Source organism: Neophocaena asiaeorientalis, unplaced genomic scaffold (genome assembly GCF_003031525.2).
Source record: "Neophocaena asiaeorientalis asiaeorientalis breed wild unplaced genomic scaffold, Neophocaena_asiaeorientalis_V1.1 scaffold65, whole genome shotgun sequence".
NCBI classification, from domain to species: domain Eukaryota; kingdom Metazoa; phylum Chordata; class Mammalia; order Artiodactyla; family Phocoenidae; genus Neophocaena; species Neophocaena asiaeorientalis.
In genome coordinates, this window is record NW_020173215.1 from 17920077 (window position 1) to 17938309 (window position 18233).

At 58.6% G+C, this 18233-nt stretch overlaps 1 protein-coding gene across 1 annotated transcript; it reads left to right on the forward strand.

Moving 5' to 3' along the window:
• Nucleotides 1-4753: 4753 nt before the first annotated feature.
• On the forward strand, nt 4754-18233 carry LRPAP1 (LDL receptor related protein associated protein 1). Its single transcript, XM_024745121.1, has 8 exons — nt 4754-5016; nt 9328-9472; nt 11103-11227; nt 11537-11657; nt 11979-12137; nt 13387-13469; nt 14629-14805; nt 17779-18233. Exons 1-8 carry the CDS (start codon nt 4807-4809, stop codon nt 17839-17841), a joined length of 1083 nt encoding a protein of 360 aa, XP_024600889.1. The 5' UTR covers nt 4754-4806; the 3' UTR covers nt 17842-18233.

Below are 18233 nucleotides of genomic sequence, written 5' to 3' on the forward strand. Positions count from 1 at the left end.
GGGCCGCAACTACTGAGCCCGTGCACTGCAAGTACTGAAGCCCGCGTGCTAGAGCCCATGCTCTGCAACAAGAGAAGCCACCACGATGAGAAGATCCTGATGGCTGAGGTCTCCCCCAGGAATGTTCTGGATCTGAAGTGGGTACGAGATCTTCACCATCTATTCCTTTGCCCATCAGCACCAAGGGCTTTGTGACACCTTGCTTTGAAGAGAAGGCAGCATATTCTAGGACCAGTCTGGGAACAAGGGAAGAATTCATCATGCCTCCCTCCATCCTTCCATCCTTCCATCCTTCCATCCTTCTTCCATCCTTCCATCCATCCACCCATCCCTCCACTCATCCATCCACCCATCCATCCATCCATCCATCCACCCATCCCTCCATCCATCCATCCATCCTTCCATCCCTCCATCTATCTATCCATGCATCCATTCGTCATCCGTCCTTCCATCCCTCCATCCACTTACACATCTACCCATCCATCTATTCATACATCCATCATCTATCCATCTATCCATCCATTCCACACACCTTCATTGAGCACCAACTCTGAGCCCAGCCCTGTGCTGGAGACAAGGATGCAGGAAACACAGTCACTGCTCTCAGAGGACATGTGGTCCAGGAGGGAAGAAGACATGGACAGAAGCACAAGACAAAGACACAGAAGCAAGGCTGTGGCTCGTGCTCCACGTCCCATGGGGACAACTGGAGTTACTGGCGTTATGAAGAGAAGATGTGAGGGAATTGGCGACCTGTTGGGTACCCACCACAATAGCTGGCAGAGGAGAAGGAGAACAAGAGACGGTGATGAGCAGTAAAAATGTTACCAGGTCAGCAGAGCATGAATCCCAGCGGCTGAAGGATTCTTGGGGCAGGGCCCTGGAGGGTCTACTGGAAAGACGGGTGGTGTGATTGCTGCATGGGTGCTTGGAACTGTGTTCAGGAGGCAGGTAGAGTTCACGTAATGGGTCACAAAGTGGTCTGACCATAGGAGTAGGTGGCTGGGGTAGGTTGGAGGTCAAGTTCATCAGAGGAGAGCAGGTGGATGGATCACCCACCTGGAAATTGAAATCACTGAGGATGATAAGGGGAGAGGGTTAAAGAGGGATGCTGTCTTTGAAGGACAGGGGAGCCCCATTTTCAGTTAGAGGGAGGTCAAGGTTCAGACAAAAGGTCTAGGATATGGCGGTGTCATGGCTCAGAAGGGCACAGCTGGAGCATTTCAGGGGTCAGGGAGCCATGGGGGAAGGGTCAGAGGAGGGATGTACAGAGCCGAACAGGCAAGTATGGCCTGGGAGACTTGAACATGACACACAGAGGGAGAAGCAGCAGAACGGGGCACGTCTCCAACAGCTAAGTCAGCCGGCCCTTAAACACACTTGCTCCTGGAAGCGGACCCAGCCCGGACGCCACAGCCCCCAAGGTGAGCACTGTGCTTTGCTCAGGGAGGCGTCCCCCAAGCACAGCCTCCCTTTGCCTCAGTAGGCAATGGATGCAGCCAACTCCTGCGACACAGGTCGAGGGCTCCCCCAGCACTGTGTCTGTCTGCGGATGGACAGTAGTCAGGGAGGGGCTTCTGCTCCATGTGGAGTCCTCAGCACCCAACCCCGGGCCGGGCAGGGTGGGTGCCCTGAACCGAGGCAGAAGAAGTCGAGTCGGCAGCTGCTGAAAACCAACGTCCAACCTTGGGAGATAAGCCGAGGGGCAGAGACGGGCCTCACCCGGAGCGTCTGCTCGGTGCCAGGCCTGCTCTGAGTGCAGTTCACTCACTGAAAGGAAGACTTCCTATTCTGACATGTCGAATGCACACCGAGGAGTGTTTAAAATGTGGGCGTCCGACTGGAAGAACGGAGACAAGACACACCCCCGTGCTCTGCCCGCTTCTGCAGAGGGAAGCCATCTTGGAAGTCCTGCACCGCAGATGGGGCAGGCTGGGTCCCTGCATCACCACCTGGACCACTGCCTGCGGATCAAGAGCATCTGCCTTTCAGATCTGAACAGGAGGAGGAAGAAACATCTCTCCTCTGGGGGCCTTTATGCAGTTTGCTATACGTATTTTGTTATAGTAGTTAGCCTAATGTAACTAATGAACAAGACAAGTGCATTAACTGTTAATAGCCAAGCAGCTGGGAACTGGTGCTTCTGCCTAAGAGGGAGTAACAGGCACTGAATTTGCCCTTTTGCCTGAAACAACTAAACAACTGGATAAAATATAGGAAACAATGGTTCTCGAGATACTGGACATGAGGCAGGAAGGACAGCAGATCACCTCAATTCCAGGCACCTTAAACCCTTTTCTGGAATAACACAGGCTATCAGCTGAGAAAAAGACTGAAATAATGCCATTTGCAGCAACATGGGTGGGCCTAGAGATTAGCAAACTAAATGAAATAAGACAGAGAAAGACAACTATCATATGATATTACTTATATGTGGAATCTAAAAAAAAGATGATACAGGGACTTCCCTGGTGGCGCAGTGGTTAAGACTCCAAGCTCCCAATGCACGGGGCCCGGGTTCAATCCCTGGTCAGGGAACTAGATCCCACATGCCACAGGGCAACTAAGAGTTTGCATGCCACAACTAAGGAGCCCGCCTGCCGCAACTAAGACCCAGCACAACCAAATAAATAATTTTTTTTTAAATAATAAAAATTTTTAAAAATTTAAATGATACAAATGAACTTATTTACAAAACAGAAATGGACTCACAGACATGGAAAATGAACTTATGGTTACCGAAGGGGAAAGAGGGGGGAGGGATAAACTGGGAGTTTGGGATTAACAGTTATACACTACTATATATAACATACATAAACAACAAAGACCTACTGTATAGCACAGGGAACTATAATCAATATCTTGTAATAACCTATCATGGAAAAGAATCTGAAAAAGAATATATATATATATATGTATATAAAACTAAAACACTTTGCTGTACACCTGAAACTAACACAACGTTATAAATCAACTATACTTCAATTAAAAAAAAGTAACTAAATATCAACTCAACTAAACACTTTGCTGTACACCTGAAACTAACACAACGTTATAAATCAACTATACTTCAATTAAAAAAAGTAACTAAATATCAATTCCTGGGACTTCCCTGGCTGTCCAACGGTTAAGACTCCACACTTTCACCGTAGCGGGTACAGGTTCAATCCTGGGTCAGGAAACTAAGATCTAAGATCCCGCAAGCAGGCGTCCTCATCGACCCTCCACTTGGAATGCTCTCCTGTTACCTGAAAACTGGGTTTGCCTCTTAGTGGGTGTCAAGCCAAAACACACAATCAAGTCAAGTAGCGGGAGAAGGATTTATTACTTGCAGTAAGTAAGGAGAACATCGAGGCTACTTCCCAAAGCAGTGTCGCCCTGAACAGCAAAACTGGGGAAGCTTTAAGCTAAGGGAACATGCATATTCATGAGGGGGCTTGTGCAGGAGGAATTTAGCATAGAACTGGGGCAAGAGTCATCCTGGGTTGACAGTCCAGGTCTTAGTTGATTGAAGCCAGCAAAGATCAATATCGTCCATTCTCTGGCTCCAGTTAGTCTGGTGGCCAATCGTCCGAGGAGGTTCGGACGCTGTAAAAACAGCTCGAGAATATGTATCAGAATAATCTTTACCTTTGAAACAGAACTGGGAGTCTTTATGACTGATTTAGTATCTCCGATACGGTTAAATGATTTTCCTGGCCTGGAAATAGCTGTTTGCTCTTACATTCTTTTGTTTCCTTAAAATCATTAACTCCTGAGACGTGTTCTTCCGCAAAGGTGAGCATTGTGGCCAGGCTTAGATTACAACATGGCCTACACCTAAAGTGGCTTCTCTTATGTCAAGAAGCCATGCCTGGTTCTCCTTCTTTGGGGTCTCCCTTGTCCCCCATCTGCCTGCACTCCCTGCCAGGCACAGTCCAGCGTCCTTACCAGATGGATTCACCCTGTCGCTTCTCAAACCATCCAAGCACCTAGGGGGTGCCTCTACCCGACCCTATAAGCTACTTGAGGGCCACAATCTGCTTCTCACTCTTTCCCCGTTTCCTGCTCTTCCCCCAGGGAACTGACCAGCTCACTGGCCCCATCAAATTGGCCGCGTTCAGTTTTGCTCGATTTACGAAACAGCAGGTGGGAAGAAAGGAAACAGGTACACAAGTATCTCTAATACAGAACAAGTGCATGGAAGATAAGCGGGATGCAGTTCAAAGACAAGTGTTGGGGTGCCAGCGCTCCCTGGGTCACAGGGAAAGCTTCGCGGGGACGGGAGCGAGAAGGCTGTTTTCCTCTGACAAGTGAAGGAGTGGGCTGGGTGGGTCTAGGGTTCCTGACAGAGACACTGACGCTGGAGTGCCGAGCAGAGGCCACCATAATGACAAGGAAGGCTCAAGATCAAGGCAGATGACACAGAAACAATCTAAGGTGCGGCAGACACGCTCCCGATTTCTGAACTGTTTACTCTTTCTACGGAGTCGAAGGGAAAGGGCGCTCCGGTCAATCCGGGCTGCGGGGTCGGGGCTCTTTTCTCCACCAAGTCCCTAGCAACCCCGCAATCCCAGCTAGGACAGCCCTAGCCGCAGTTGGCCGCTCCCGTTGTCATGAGGCCGCGGCGTGGTTGCCTAGGAAACGCCCGCGTGCCTCCGCAGGGCTCCCCGGGCCTTGTAGTCCGCCGGCCGCCTCTCTTGGACCGGCCACACGGGGAGAGACTACAACTCCCAGGAGGCAGCGCGGCGGGTCCTGGTGGGCGGGTCCGGCCTAGGGCCTCTTCCCTCTCGCAGCTCCTAGGGTCTCCGCGTCTGGAGGAGGAAGATGGCGTCTGGGAGAGCTCGAACCTGGTTGCGGGAGGTCCGGCCGCCGCCGCTGCTACTGTTGCTGCTGCTCCTTGGGCCGTGGCAGGCGGCGGGCCACGGCGGCAAGTACTCGCGGGAGAAGAATGAGCCCGAGCCTTCTTCGAAGCGCGAGCCCGGGGGGGAGTTCCGCATGGAGAAGCTGAACCAGCTGTGGGAGAAGGCCCAGCGGGTGAGCGGCGGCCGGGCCCCTCTACCTCGGGGGTCCGCGGGGCCGGGGCTTTCTCTAGTTTCGGGGGTCCGTGGGGCAGGGGCTTCCTTTAATCCTGGGATTGGCGGAGCCCGGGCCGGGGTCTCTTCTAATCCTGGGGTCCCCGGGGCCCGGGTCTCCTCTAACTTTGGGAGCCTTCCTTGAGCCTTTGACAGCCTCACACCCGCCCGCAGAGGTAGGTGTGGGTACCCCTTGCCTTGCGCCTCCGGGAAGAGGGACCCTGGCCTGGTGATGACAGGCGAAGACTTGGGAGGCCTTGGTGCCTGGGCAGAAGGGCCGCCCCGCCAGTTTGAACTGGCAGCTTTGCAGCTGAGGCCGAGATCCCTCCCTGCAGGCAGACCCAGGTCTCCTGCCTTGCACGTTTTTGCCTTTTCTCCTACCTTGTATTTCTCTGTATGGAGAAACAAGAGAAACAGGTGACGCTGAGCACGGAGGCAAGCCCAGGGACAGAGGAAATCCTAGAAGCAAAAGCCAGTTCTTGTTAAATCGGGTGAGGGGATATGGTGAGGTGAGAGGAGAACACCCGAAACTTAAGACGCTGGTGAACTAAATCTAAATCCAACTGTCCTCATTTTAGAGAAGAAAGCAAGAAAGCCCAGAGGGCAAAGGGCGCCTCCAAGGTCACTCCGCCTGGGGGTAGAATTGGGACTACAGCTTGCTGCTTGGGGTGTGACCTGGACCCCGCGGCCTCCTCCTTAACATAGCGGCCCCTCCTTTGTTGGGTGGGGTTTGTTTTTAGTGAAATGGGTATTTACAAACTTCCCCCAACCCTCTGGGCCACAGCATCTTCATGAGATCCAGGCTTCCACTTTTAAGCATTCCTGAGTCCTTGAGGAGAGTAAAACAAAGTTAAGGACTGAGTTTTGGAAGAGAGGGGAAAAGGGCGGGAAGGAAAGGCGGAGGGAGGGGTAAGGGCTGGGGAAGGGATGTGGCAGGGGGACTGCAGGGCAGGCAGGGGCGGGTGGATGCCCCCAGGCCCAGCGCTGTTCCCAGACCAGTGGCCCTGAGGATCCTGCTGGGGACCCAGCTGTCAGGGCCCACTGTGTGTGTGCAGCCTTCCCGGGTAAGAGAGAGCACTCTGGGCTGGAGAAGCAGGGGGGGCTTCCTGGAGGAAGGGGACCTTGTGTCCAGGAACCTACCCTGAGCCCTTCTGCTTGCAGGGCTGTCCTGGTCAGCCCCGCCTTGTCCGTCCAGATGCTGCTTTGCATCTGACCAGCCTGGGCAGCCTCTTCACACCTGGCTGTCACCTGCCCTCGAGCTGCACCCACCTGAACCGCCCCCCCGCCCCCATGCTCAGTTCACTGCTGACCTGGGCAGCCTCAGGTCACATCTGTCCGAGAGAGTCTGAATCGGTTCTGCAGGAACCCCAACCCTGGCCCAGCCTTGGACGGATGGGCCTTGGACTGGATGACCTTTCCGGGCCCCTTGGCCCTGAATTCTACAATTGCACGTACAAGTCTCTTCTGCTGAACAAAATGTGCAGACCTTCCAGGGTGGGGTCCATGCCTGTTGGCACTTTCCGGGTCCCTCCTCACATCCGGACGCCTCGCGTGGGTAGGCAGACCCACAGAATACAAGCTGGCCTGTCCCGGGCTCTCTACGCTGAGAAGCTTCAAGGGCGGCAGCGGAGCTGGTCCCCGGTGGCGAGCTGTGCAGTCCTCCCGGTGCCGGGCTGGGGTGGGCACTGCCGCTGCTCAGAGCCGGTGCCCAGGGCGGTGTGGGGCACCCGGCACACCTGTGCCAGGGTTCTCAGCCTTGGATAATTTGCTCTCTGGAAACATCAAATGTTTCTTTGTTTTCTAAACATGAAACGATCTCATAGCATGTCATGCCTAGTGTGTACCCAGGGTGAGGGAGAGGAGTCTGATGAAGGCGCCCGCCTCGCCCTCTCTTTCCAGCCCACCTTCTACGGGGGAGGGGGCAAGTGCCGCCTTGGTCCACAGATGCCGTGGTAGGGGCCTCCCCACCGTGAGACCAGACCAGGGAACTGCTGCTGTTGCTTCATCACAGCCCAGCACCTCCAGTCTTGACTTGCTGTGAAACTGCAGTGCCTTTAGATCCAGGCGCTTTAGAAGAGCTGTGGGCCAGACGGCAGGTACAGGGTTACTTCCAGAGCCCCGTGGGTCTTGTGACCTCTCCCGGGGTGTTGCAAGGCTCCTGAGCAGGGAGGGGCCGGAGCCGTCCTTGGAGCTTTGGGGGGTGGGTGAAGCCGTGGGAAGTCGTCCCGAGGGGTGCCCCTGTGGAGATGTCTGGTTGGCGTCTCCCTCCCGGGGTTGCCGCGCACACGCGTGCATGCGTGTGTGCGTGTGTGTGTGTGTGTGTGTGAGTGTGAGATAAGAACTTCAGGTAGATCTACCCTCTTAGCGAATTTCTAAATAATAAGTATGCAGTGTAAATAGTGGAGGGTGTTGGGCTGTGCAGTGAGCCTCGGGACTTGCGTAACTGCCTTTGTGCCCTTTGACCCGCACCTTGCATCCCCTCTTGGCTGTTGTGACTAGTGCTGCAGTGAGCATGGGACCCCAGACCTTTCTTCAATGTCCTGATTTCAGTTCCTTCAGATAAATACCCAGAAGTGGGCTTTGCTGGATCACAGTGTATTGATGGTTCTCGTCTTCATTTTTGAGGAACCTCTGTACTGTTCTCCACAGTGGCCGCGCCAATTTTGCATTCCCACCAGCAGTGCACGAGGGTTCCCTTTTCTCATCCTCACCAACAGTTGTTGCTTTCTGTTTGTTTCCCATAGTAACCGTCCTAACGGGTGTGAGGCGGTACCTCACTGGGGTTGGATTTGTGTTTCCCCGATGGGTGGAGATGCGGAGCATCTTTCCGTGTGCCTGTCAGCCATTTGTATGTTGTGTTTGGAGCAGTATTTATTCAAATCAGGTCATTACTTCTATTCAACGTAGTTGTGGAAGTTCTAGTCAGAACAGCTAGGGAAGAAAAAAGAAATAAAAGTCATCCAAATCAGAAGGCAGGAGGTAAAAGTGTCTGTTTGCAGGTGATGTGATCTTATGCAGAAAACCCTAAAGACTTCACGAGATAACTTAGATCTAGTTAACAAAGTCACCGCGGCTACAGGATACGGAATCAACATACAAGCGTGGGTTGCATTTCTGTACACCAACGTCAAACTCTCTGAAAAGGAAATTAACGAAACAATCCCATTTACGGTAGCAGCAGAAAGGATGAAGTACCCAGTGACATTTCGCCATGTGTCCTGGGCCAGTCCTTAACCTCCCTGGGCCTCAGTTTACCCGAGCAGCCTGCAGGGTGATTGTGAAAGTTGCAGAGGCAGAGGAGAAGGTGCCGGGCTCGTGAGGCCCCTGGCTGAGAGCAGCTCCGTGGAGGGCGCTGTGCGCACCCTGAGCCTTGGGCCGAGGGTGTCCGGGATGCGGGCCCAGCGGCGATGAGCGGCTTCCTCCCGCCCAGCTGCTTGTCTCGTGGCTGTAGGTGATTTACTCCGCTTTAATATTTGACAGAGGCTGCTTTGCATTTGGAGTCTATTAACCAGTTCTTTTCATGTGAGCCATTAACATTTAACTTCAAGTTAAGGAGGTGAGAAGGGTCCGGAGAGTGGCCTTTTTTGCCTGGGCTCTGTGCCTGCTGTTGGGGGCACCACTGTCACCCCGGGCATCTCCAGCACTGAGCCCGCGGGCCTCCACGTTTCAGAGGAAGGCTGGCACCAGATCACGACTCACCCTTGTGAGACGCAGAGCCTCGGACGCTGCTGGGCACCAGTCTGCAGCTCGGGGCTCCGGCCCGGACGTTGGCGCCCGGGGAGGTGGACAGCCAGGAAGGTGTGCAGGGGTCAGGTCCCAGCGCCCTCGCCCACTGTCCTGTCATCTGTGGGGAGCGCCTGCCTGGGGTGGCACAGCCATCCGGGGAGCCGATGCGCCCAAGGGCTACCTGGGGGGAGCCCCGCACTCGCAGCCTCCCCAGGGCCCCGGCTGGGAACGTGAGGCGTCCTGCGACAGGAGCCCCTGGGCCACCAGCTCCTGCACACTCGGGCCGCTAGTGGCGGGCGGCTCCCCGGGGACCTGGGATCTGACGAGCTGGAGAGCGGCCTCGGGGTGTAAGGGCCGGTGGTTTTCAGGCTGCGGGCAGAGGTCCCTTTGAGGCTCTCGTGCGGGGGCACATGCGGGATTTTGGCCGCCTGGGACCCCGGCACGGTCTCCCCGTCGCTGGCGTCTGCTCTCCGAGGTCGGCGTCTCCCAGGCTGTCGCTGGTCCTCATGCAGCTGGGGGTCACATGTCATCTCTTCTCCCCCCGTAGCTTGATCTACCTCCTTTAAAGCTGTCCGAGCTCCATGCTGACCTGAAGATACAAGAACGGGACGAGTTCAAGTGGAAGAAATTGAAGGCTGAAGGCCTGGATGAAGACGGAGAGAAAGAGGCGAAGCTCGCCCGCGGGCTCAGCGGTACGTCTCTTCTCAGCCCAAGGGCGGCGGTCGCCCAGGCTCGGGCCCCAGCTTCTTACTCTGACTTGGTTTGAGTAAGAGTCAGGGCTGTCCTCGTGAGCCTGGCCCTGGCAAGGTGACCCTCAGCCGCGGGCAGGCACAGCTGCCGGGCTGTCCTGTGCAGGCTCTCGGCACGTGGGAGGGAGGGCCAGGGCGAGGACGTGTGGCCGCGTTAGCGCACGAGCCACCAGGGCTGCTTGGTCCAGGGAGGCGGCTGGGATGGCCAGGTGCCCACGGTCACCTGCACGAGGAAGCAGGGATGTTCCCAGGGTCTGGCCGTGTGAAGAGCACTGCCCCCGCCAGTCCAAGCCTTGTGGCCCCTGTGGCCCACCCTGCATCTAGGGCTCCCAGTGCGTCCAGGTGGCCCGGGGCTGGGAGATGGAGGAGGGTGGGGGGCAGGGAGAGGCAGCCGGTGGTCAGCCCCCTGCCCCTGATGCCCGCACCGCAGGCTGGACACCAGGAACTCACACTCTCCACAGCTTACTCACAAGGCTTCCAGTGGGCTGAGCTTCTGGGCAGGGTGAGTTCTGAGGCACAGGCAGTGTAGACAGGGAAGTGAAGCCCCAGGAGGTGAGGTCAGGCTGAGCGGGGCGCTCCCTGGGCTGGCTCAGCTGAGGTGGGCCCCCGTGGGGACCACTTGTGTCCAGCGCTTGTCAGAGGAGGTGCTGGGGGTCAGGGGTCAGGTGGGCCACTGCTCGGATGAGGACCTCAGGGGTGGAGTACAGGGGAAAGGGAAGCCCGGATCCAGAGAGGCCCGGGTGAGGCCTGGAAGGGACAATGGGGACTGTCTGCAGATGGGAGGAAGGACGCCCCGTCCTTCAGAGCCGGGAGGGTGGGGCAGGCCCACTCCCAACTCAGGAGGTAGGTGTGGGGCGCGAGGAGATGCTGGGAGGGGCGTCCTCCAGGGCAGACCCAGCAGCCCGGCCCCGCTGAGGAGCGCTCCTTCCGGGTCCAGTAGGCATCCGCCGTACCACGTTGGTGACGATGGTGCTGAGACGCAGGCCCCCGTCTGGCGCAGAGGCTATGGGCGGCACTGTGTCCTGGGCGCTACTGACAGACGACACCTGGTCGCTGTCCCACGGTGACCGGCCAGCAGCAAGCTGGAGCCAGTGTCCCCTCCCGGCTACCGCTGTTGACTTTTCACCGGAAGCTGCCGACTCTGAGGTTTCTCCTTGTAGAAAATCTTTTCTGCAAATAAAAATATGACTTAGGCCGTGGCAGAGCTTCCCCTGGCCACCGCCCCGTCCATTCTGTGGACCGTCGTCCTCTCCCGCCCTCGCTGGAGTTCGCCCCACGACACAAACGGGCTGCAGGTTTTGGTTTTGCAAACCTGTGAAGTTGGTCCTAAAGGCAGTCCCGGGGATGCTGAGCCCGTCCTGCCGCACCACGCTCTCCCCCGCGGGTCGGGACAGAGGGATTGGCCGGAAGCGCGGCCCCGAGGCCGCCAGTGTGCGCAGGGGCGTTGCTGGAGGAGGATCCCCGGGTTTGTTCGCGCTCCTTCCGCTGGGTCCCGAGTGGGCAGGAGAGCTGGGCGAGCGGCGGAGGGGCGGCCCCCAGACCACGGCCTCGAGCCCCTCCCGTGCCCTCCTAGTCATCCTGGCCAAGTACGGTCTGGACGGGAGGAAGGACGCCCGGGCCATAAGCAGCAACTCCATCAGCCACGGCCCCGCCGACCACAGCCTGGAGGACCCCCGGCTGGAGAAGCTGTGGCACAAGGTACCCTCGCACTGCCATCCGCCCTGGAGGCGTCAGGCCTTGGCTTTTGGTTTTCTGCCCCTGCATCCCCTAGCGAAGGGGGGTGAAGGCCGAGAGCTGGGCCTGAGTACTCCACCTGGGAGCAAGGGTCCTGCCTGGCCTGCGGGAGTGATCCACAGGGGCACCCGTGTAACTAACCCCAGGTGGGCATGGGGGGCAGGGTGCACCCCGAGGCGTGGACAGGTGGGCTCGGCCTATGGGGGGACCCCGAGGCGTGAACAGGTGAGCACAGCCCATGGGGGTGTTCACTGGAGGTGGCTTTCCTTCCAGGCGAAGACCTCTGGGAAGTTCTCCAGTGAAGAACTGGACAAGCTGTGGCGGGAGCTCCAGCATCACAAAGAGAAGGTCCACGAGTACAACGTCCTGCTGGAGACCCTGAGCAGGACCGAAGGTGCCCCCGCAGGCAGCCCTGGCTCCAGAAAGTTCCAGAACAGAGCTGCTGGGGGGTTGGGGGCAGTGCCGTGCTGTCAGGCCTCCCTGCTTTCCGAGCAGGAATCTCGGCGTTTAGGAGCCTGTCGGGATGCCCATGCACGTCTGTGCGCGTGGGTTCAGATGAACCCGTTCTGCGGTGACACGGGCCACCTCTCCTGTCACCACCGGCCTGACTTCAGGGGGACTTGTGGGGGGCTCGGGACCCGCCGTGAGAGAGTCAGCAGGGGTGGGGCTGCGGTGGCTCCATGACATCTAGACCTCCTGTCTCTGGCTCCCGCAGAAATCCACGAAAACGTCATCAGCCCCGTTGACGTGAGCCGCGTCAAGGAGGACGCGCTGCAGGTGGGCCACGCCGAGCTGAAGGACAAGCTGCGGGACATCAGCCAGGGCTTCGACCGCCTGCGGAGAGTCAGCCACCAGGGCTATGGCGACCAGGCCGGTGAGCCCCGCGCCCTGCGCCCCGCTGCCCGGCGGCCCCTCCGCTCCCAGGGCCACACCTGGCTGCTTTCTCTCTCCTGGAAGGTGCACGCACCTTTATTTCTAGCCTCACGGCGTCCTTTAACCCTCACGGTGGCCCCCTGCCCCGCGCATTGGGATGGCTTCCCTGCTCCTGTGCAGACAGCTGGCTGCTCGGGCCGAGGCCGGAGCTCCTCGCTGGGTGCCGCCCCCTGGAGGATGGCCTGGGCCTCTGCGCGCGTCTCCCGAGGGAGCCCGCGGCTCGTGTGTGGTGCGGGCTTGCCGGAAGTCGGCCAGGTGCTCTTTGTACCGTCTTCTGTCACCCGTCCGTTCCTTCTCCGGCCTGTTCCCCGAGCACTGGCCACCTGGCGGGTGCTGCTGTCGACGCGGGGTGCGTGCAGTGGGGACGCGAGGTGGGCTCCCTGCTCCTCCGCGTGGCCCGGGTGCCCCGGGGCATGACTCTGCCCTGCCGGGCTCGCCCGTCTGCCATGGAGAGGGGACCAGACCACCGTGTGGACCCGCTGTGCTGATCTGCTCAACTGCCATGGAGCAGGGATCCCAAGGGCCTGGCCGTGCAGAGGAGCGGGGCAGCTGAGGCTGTGCCTCGGCCCCTCCGCTCCCGGGGCTGCATCCAGCCGGACCCTGCTGCTGGCCTGCCGAGTCCTGCCAGCAGCGCCCCAGGGCCCCGGGCAGCAGGGAGGGCCCGCCGGTGGGGGGTGGGACAGCTGGTGAGATGACCGCCGGCAGGCCGCCGTGGCCACTTGGTCCCAGCCGCCTCCAGCCGCGGGAGGGAGGTGGGTGGCAAGCCTGCACCGTCGTCACGTGCTCTCGGGCGTGGCGGCTGAAGTCACAGGGTCCCTTCCATTGGGTTTACTTGGCTTCAGAGCTACAGGGACAGGCAGCGCCCGAGCCTCAGCCCGGAACCGTGGGTAGGGGACCCACGGTCTGAACCTCGCCCCCCACCCCCCGAGCACTCCTGCTCGCTCGCGCAAGGGCTTCTGCGCCCGGGCAGCAGCGGCTTGACCAGGGGCTGGTGAGGGCATCGCCGAGGCCCCACCCAGCGGGCCCCGGGAACCGCAGACTGAACGTGTGTGGAAGGTGTGCTCGGTCGGCTTCCAGAGGATGCTTGCGTCGCGCGCAAGCACCGTGCACCGTGCAGGTGGCCTGTGTGGCCCTGCGCGTCCCGGGCTGCCGCCGTGCAGGTCACCGAGCCTGCCTTTGCTCCTTCACAGGGTTCGAGGAGCCTCGGGTGCTGGACCTGTGGGACATGGCCCAGTCAGCCAACTTCACCGAGAAGGAGCTGGAGGCCTTCCGGGTAGGGACGGCCTCTCGGCCATGGGGTGTGGCGGCGTCTCTCCCAGCGGACTTTCTGATAATGTGGGGAAGGCCCTCTTCTTTAGTCCTAGCAGATCAGCGTTTCCACGGGAACGTTCTCTCTCCTTGCCGTCTGCGTCCCTCCGCTGCCCCGGTTGGCGGCCCATGTGGGGCGAAGCTGGCCTCCAGTGAACAGAGTGGCTTCAGGGCATCTGCTTAGCTTTGGGTGCACTGGGCACGAGCTGGGGCTTGTGGAATGAGCGGATTGACAGGGATTTGGAGGGGGAGCCAGTAGGACCCTGCAGGGCCGCAGTGCTCGGCCCGGAGGGAGGAAGGGTCTTTGGGTCACCTGGGCCTCCAGGTGGGTTCTGCAGTGGCAAAGCTGCCACAGGGCAGGGGGTCAGGGATCAAGGAAGGGCACAGGCCCGTGGGCGTGAAGCTTCCGTCTCCTTGGACAGGAGTGTAGGCAGAGGGGAGCCTGCCCGGGGCCTGGGGAGTTAGGATCGCCGACACATTCAGCAGGCATCTTGATGTGGGCCTGGAGGCACCCCTGGGGGGCGCTGGGGGAGTGTAGGGGTCGGGCCTGGAGGCCCACCTGCGCTGGGGTGGGGGGAGCCTGGAGGCCTGGGGGGTGGAGAGGACGGGGGACAGTGCAGGGCTCAGGTGCCACATGTCAGGCTGGATATGGGGTCAGGGCCAGAGGGGACCAGATGCTTGGCAGGTGCCATTTACCTAGAGGGTGAGGGGTCACTGGGAGTGGGGAGGGAGCGCATAGGGTTGTGACCCTTGGCCCCTGAAGGCCGTCAGCTTCTGGTGGGTCCCTTTAGAGAGAAGGGCTGCTCACCTGATTTCCATGATGGCACGGCAGCCGGGAGGGTGGAGCCTGCCGTCCCGCTCGGCCCCCAGAGCTACCCTGGGCAGGCTGCACGGGGAATGGGCGCAGGGTGTGCCGCCTTCAGAGCGGGGGAGCCCCGGCCCTGGCCCGCCTCCTTTGTGCCTTTTGCACAGGGATGTGTTATCTATTCGAAAATAAACGAAACTTAAGCGTGCAGCCACCTGCCCTGGGTGGTCTCCCGAAGCAGCTGTGAGATTCCATCAGGGACCCTGGGGTGGTAGTGAGAGTGCGTTGGGGTAATTCAGCTGTTTCAACATGATCCTAGGAAGAGCTTAAGCACTTTGAAGCCAAAATTGAAAAGCATAACCACTACCAGAAGCAGCTGGAAATTTCTCATCAGAAACTGAAACACGTGGAGAGCTTAGGAGACCAGGAGCACGTCAGCCGGAACAGGGAACGGTACGCCGTGTTGGAGGAGAAGACCAAGGAGCTGGGCTACAAGGTGGGTGTGCGGCCGCCGGCCAGGCCTCCGCGGGAGCGGGCACGTGACAGTTCCATCAGCGCCGGCGCGCCGGCCCCCTGGCCCCCCGGCCGCCCCTCCCTGGGCCTCAGCGCCCCCTCTGCAGAGGGGACGGGATCGTTTCGCCCTCGCGGAGCTTGGTGGGAGCAACCACGCAGCTGCTCCTGCTGGGGGACTGCGCAGCCCTGAAGGAGTTCAGCTGCAGGGGGTGGAGGGACAGGGACTGCCCAGGCCTCCCCACCCCCACCTCCCTCTGGGTCTGTTTAGGGCCGGGCTCTGAACCAGGTGAGCAGGGAAGAGGCGCACACGTGTGAGGCGGGTGGGCGGGCAGCCAGGACTGGAGCCGGGCCCTTCCAGCCGCACGACTGGCATCCTGGCCCCCAAACATGTGGCCTGACACTGGCTCTGAAGGTCCTGCGCTCCTGTGAGCTGCCCACGTGGCTTTGGAGGCTCCTGAGCGGACGCGGGAGCCAGCGGTTTCCCAAGCGTTCGGCCTGGGGCGCAAGGAGACCATACTTGGCTCCAGAGTAGCGGCAAGGGTCCCACGCAGGGTGCTCCTCACGTGCGGCTCAGTGGGGCTTGCAAATACCCTAAATGGGGGCGCTGGCTCCGTCACGGGGTGACGTGTGAACGCCAGACAGTGCTCAGGTGTGCAGGACATCGAGACTGAAGCACCAGCAGGGCCGCTGCCCGCCCTCCCCTGGTCATTCGTGGTGAACCCACAAATCCAGGCACTTTCCAGCCACTAAGACGTGAGGGCCCGTCTGCAGCAGAGCCTCTGGTTCAGGTTAAGAGGAAAGGAGGGGCGGGTGGTGTGGACCCTCTGCAGAGCCAGCAGCACGAGCGAGGTACGTCGCCACAGACGCCCAGGAAATTCAGAACAGAGGAGCCGGGCCCTGGAGGGAGCCTCCTTTGTGCCTTTTGTGCAGGGATGTGTTATCTATTCAAAAATAAGTGAAATGGGGCTTCCCTGGTGGCACAGTGGTTGAGAGTCCGCCTGCCAATGCAGGGGACATGGGTTCGTGCCCCAGTCCGGGAAGATCCCACATGCCGTGGAGCAGCTGAGCCTGCGCGTCCAGAGCCTGTGCTCTGCAACGGGAGAGGCCACAACACTGAGAGGCCCACGTACCGCAAAAAATAAATAAATAAAATAAACGAAACTTAAAAAGTGAAAGAAGACCAAAGTACCGAGAAGGAAGAGAGCATGTGGATTCTTTCCTGTGTTTGGCAGAGCCGAGCGGGGCGAAGCCAGGCACCCCTCGTGGGGCGTCCACCTGCAGATCACACCGTGGCGGACTGTACAACGGGGATGAAGAGGGAACTGGGGTTCCTGGCTTCCCTGACCGTGGAGAAGGGGCTCTGACACGCTGTGAGCACCGGGGCTGCTGGAGGAGACCTCCCCAGGTCCCTGCCCGGCCCGGGCTCCTGCGTGGGAGGCCGGCAGCACCGGCCCACGGGGCTCTGTGAACTAGGAACAGAAAGAGCAGAGCCCAGGCCCTCGGGCTGCCACGGCGGCACCCGCCATCACGTGACGAGGACAAGCTGGCAGAAGCCGCGGACGAGTTGGAGTCTTCATTTGCTGCTTTTGAAATGACGTGCTGTAGACAGCCTGCCACAACAGGCCCCTCAGCCCACGGGGTCACCTCCAGAGCATGAAACTCTGGTGACCGGAGGGGACCATGGTGCTGGGCCCTGTAGGACGTCTCCTGTGTGAGCCCCGTACGTGTGCTGCTGGCAGGGGCCTCGCCTCGGACCTAGAGGTGTGCAGACTGAAAGTAAGCGGGTGGAGAAAGGTATTCCACGCCAATGGGACTCAAAGCCAGGACAGCAGTACTCACACCAGACAGAACAGACTTGGAAACAAAGACTAACAGGAGACACAGGTAGACGTTACATAATGGGATCAATCCAAGAAGACGACGTAACAGTTGTTCAAATGTAAATGCACCCAACATAGGAGCAACTATGACCAGGCATAAAGGGAGACATTGACGGTAACAATAATAGTGGGGGACTTTGCCACCCCCCCGTACATCAGTGGACAGATCATCCGGACAGAAGGTCAGTAAGGAAACACAGGCCTTGAGCGACGCACTAGACCAGATGAACGCTGTAGACACCTATAGAGCATTCCATCGGAAAGCAGAATACACGTCCTTCTCAAGTGCACGCAGGACATTCTCCAGGACAGATCACATGCTGGGCCACAGAACAAGCCTCAGTAAATATAAGAAAATCATATCAAGCATTTTTTCCAACACAAGAGATTGAGACTAGAAATAAACTACAAGAAAAAAAACTCCAAAAAACAGAAGCACATAGAGGCTAAACAGTACGCTACCCAGCAATCAGTGGGTCGCTGAAGAAATGAGAGAAACTTTAAAATACCTGAACACAAGCACAAGGACAACTTTCCCAACCTAGAGGACACAGCAGAAAAAGAGGGAAGTTTATTGCAATGCGGATCTACCTCAGGAAATAAGACTCTCAAATAAACAGCCTAACCTTACAGCTGAATTAGAAAAAGAACAGACAAAACCCAAAGTTAGTGGAAGGAAAGGAATCAGGAAGATCAGAACAGAAATAAAGACAAAAAAACCCAGAAAAGATCAGTGAAATTAGGAGCTGGTTCTTTGGAAAGATAAACAAAACTGATAAACCTTTATCCGGACTCATCAAGAAGCAAACGAGAATGGGCCCAAATCAACGACAGCGGGAACGAGGACGAGGGGGTGGAGAGCGGGAGCAGCGCTGTTCCTCGCTCCTCGCTGTTCCCGATGTGCCTTGGGGGCTGTTTGTGGCTAACGAGCCGCCTTTATGATTTATTTATGATCAGCTCTAGACGGGTGGGTACTTGGACAGCAGGATCACCCAGCTGAGAGTTTTCGGCGACAGGCTGCGTGTCTCGGGTCATGAGCAGATCTGCTAACTGCCTCACCTGTGCTGTCCCCGCAGGTAAAGAAGCATTTGCAGGACCTGTCCAGCCGCATCTCCAGGGCTCGCCACAACGAGCTCTGAGGCCCCGGAGCCTGGCCGGCGGCACAGAGGAGGCGCCAGATGCCTGGGGCTCCTGAAGACGGGCCTGGGTGCTCAGGGGTGGCTTGTCACCAGCAGAACCTCAGGGCGGGCGCGAGGGGGACGGGCCACGAGGGGCCTGAGAAGGAGGGATAATGCCGCCGGCCGGGAAGAGGAACCCCATGATCCCGCCCCGCCCACCCCTGGCTGGTGGCCCTGTGCCCTCAGCACAGCCAGCCGTCACCTCTGTTGAGAATGCAGTTCCCAGCTGCCCGTGGAGTGGTGGTCCCCTATGCATCAAAATCTTAAAAATCTGCCACTGGAAATACTATGTACAGAAGTCCTTACAAATACATTGCAGTATTTAATTAAACCTTGAGGTCACTGAGGCGTCA

Bases quoted from the DNA above. Each gene is read 5' to 3' on its own strand.
- LRPAP1 (XM_024745121.1), top strand. From the start codon at position 4,807: ATGGCGTCTGGGAGAGCTCGAACCTGGTTGCGGGAGGTCCGGCCGCCG. The intron at 5,017-9,327 runs GTGAGCGGCGGC...CTCCCCCCGTAG, and splicing joins TGTGGGAGAAGGCCCAGCGG to CTTGATCTACCTCCTTTAAA. The intron at 11,228-11,536 runs GTACCCTCGCAC...CTTTCCTTCCAG, and splicing joins TGGAGAAGCTGTGGCACAAG to GCGAAGACCTCTGGGAAGTT.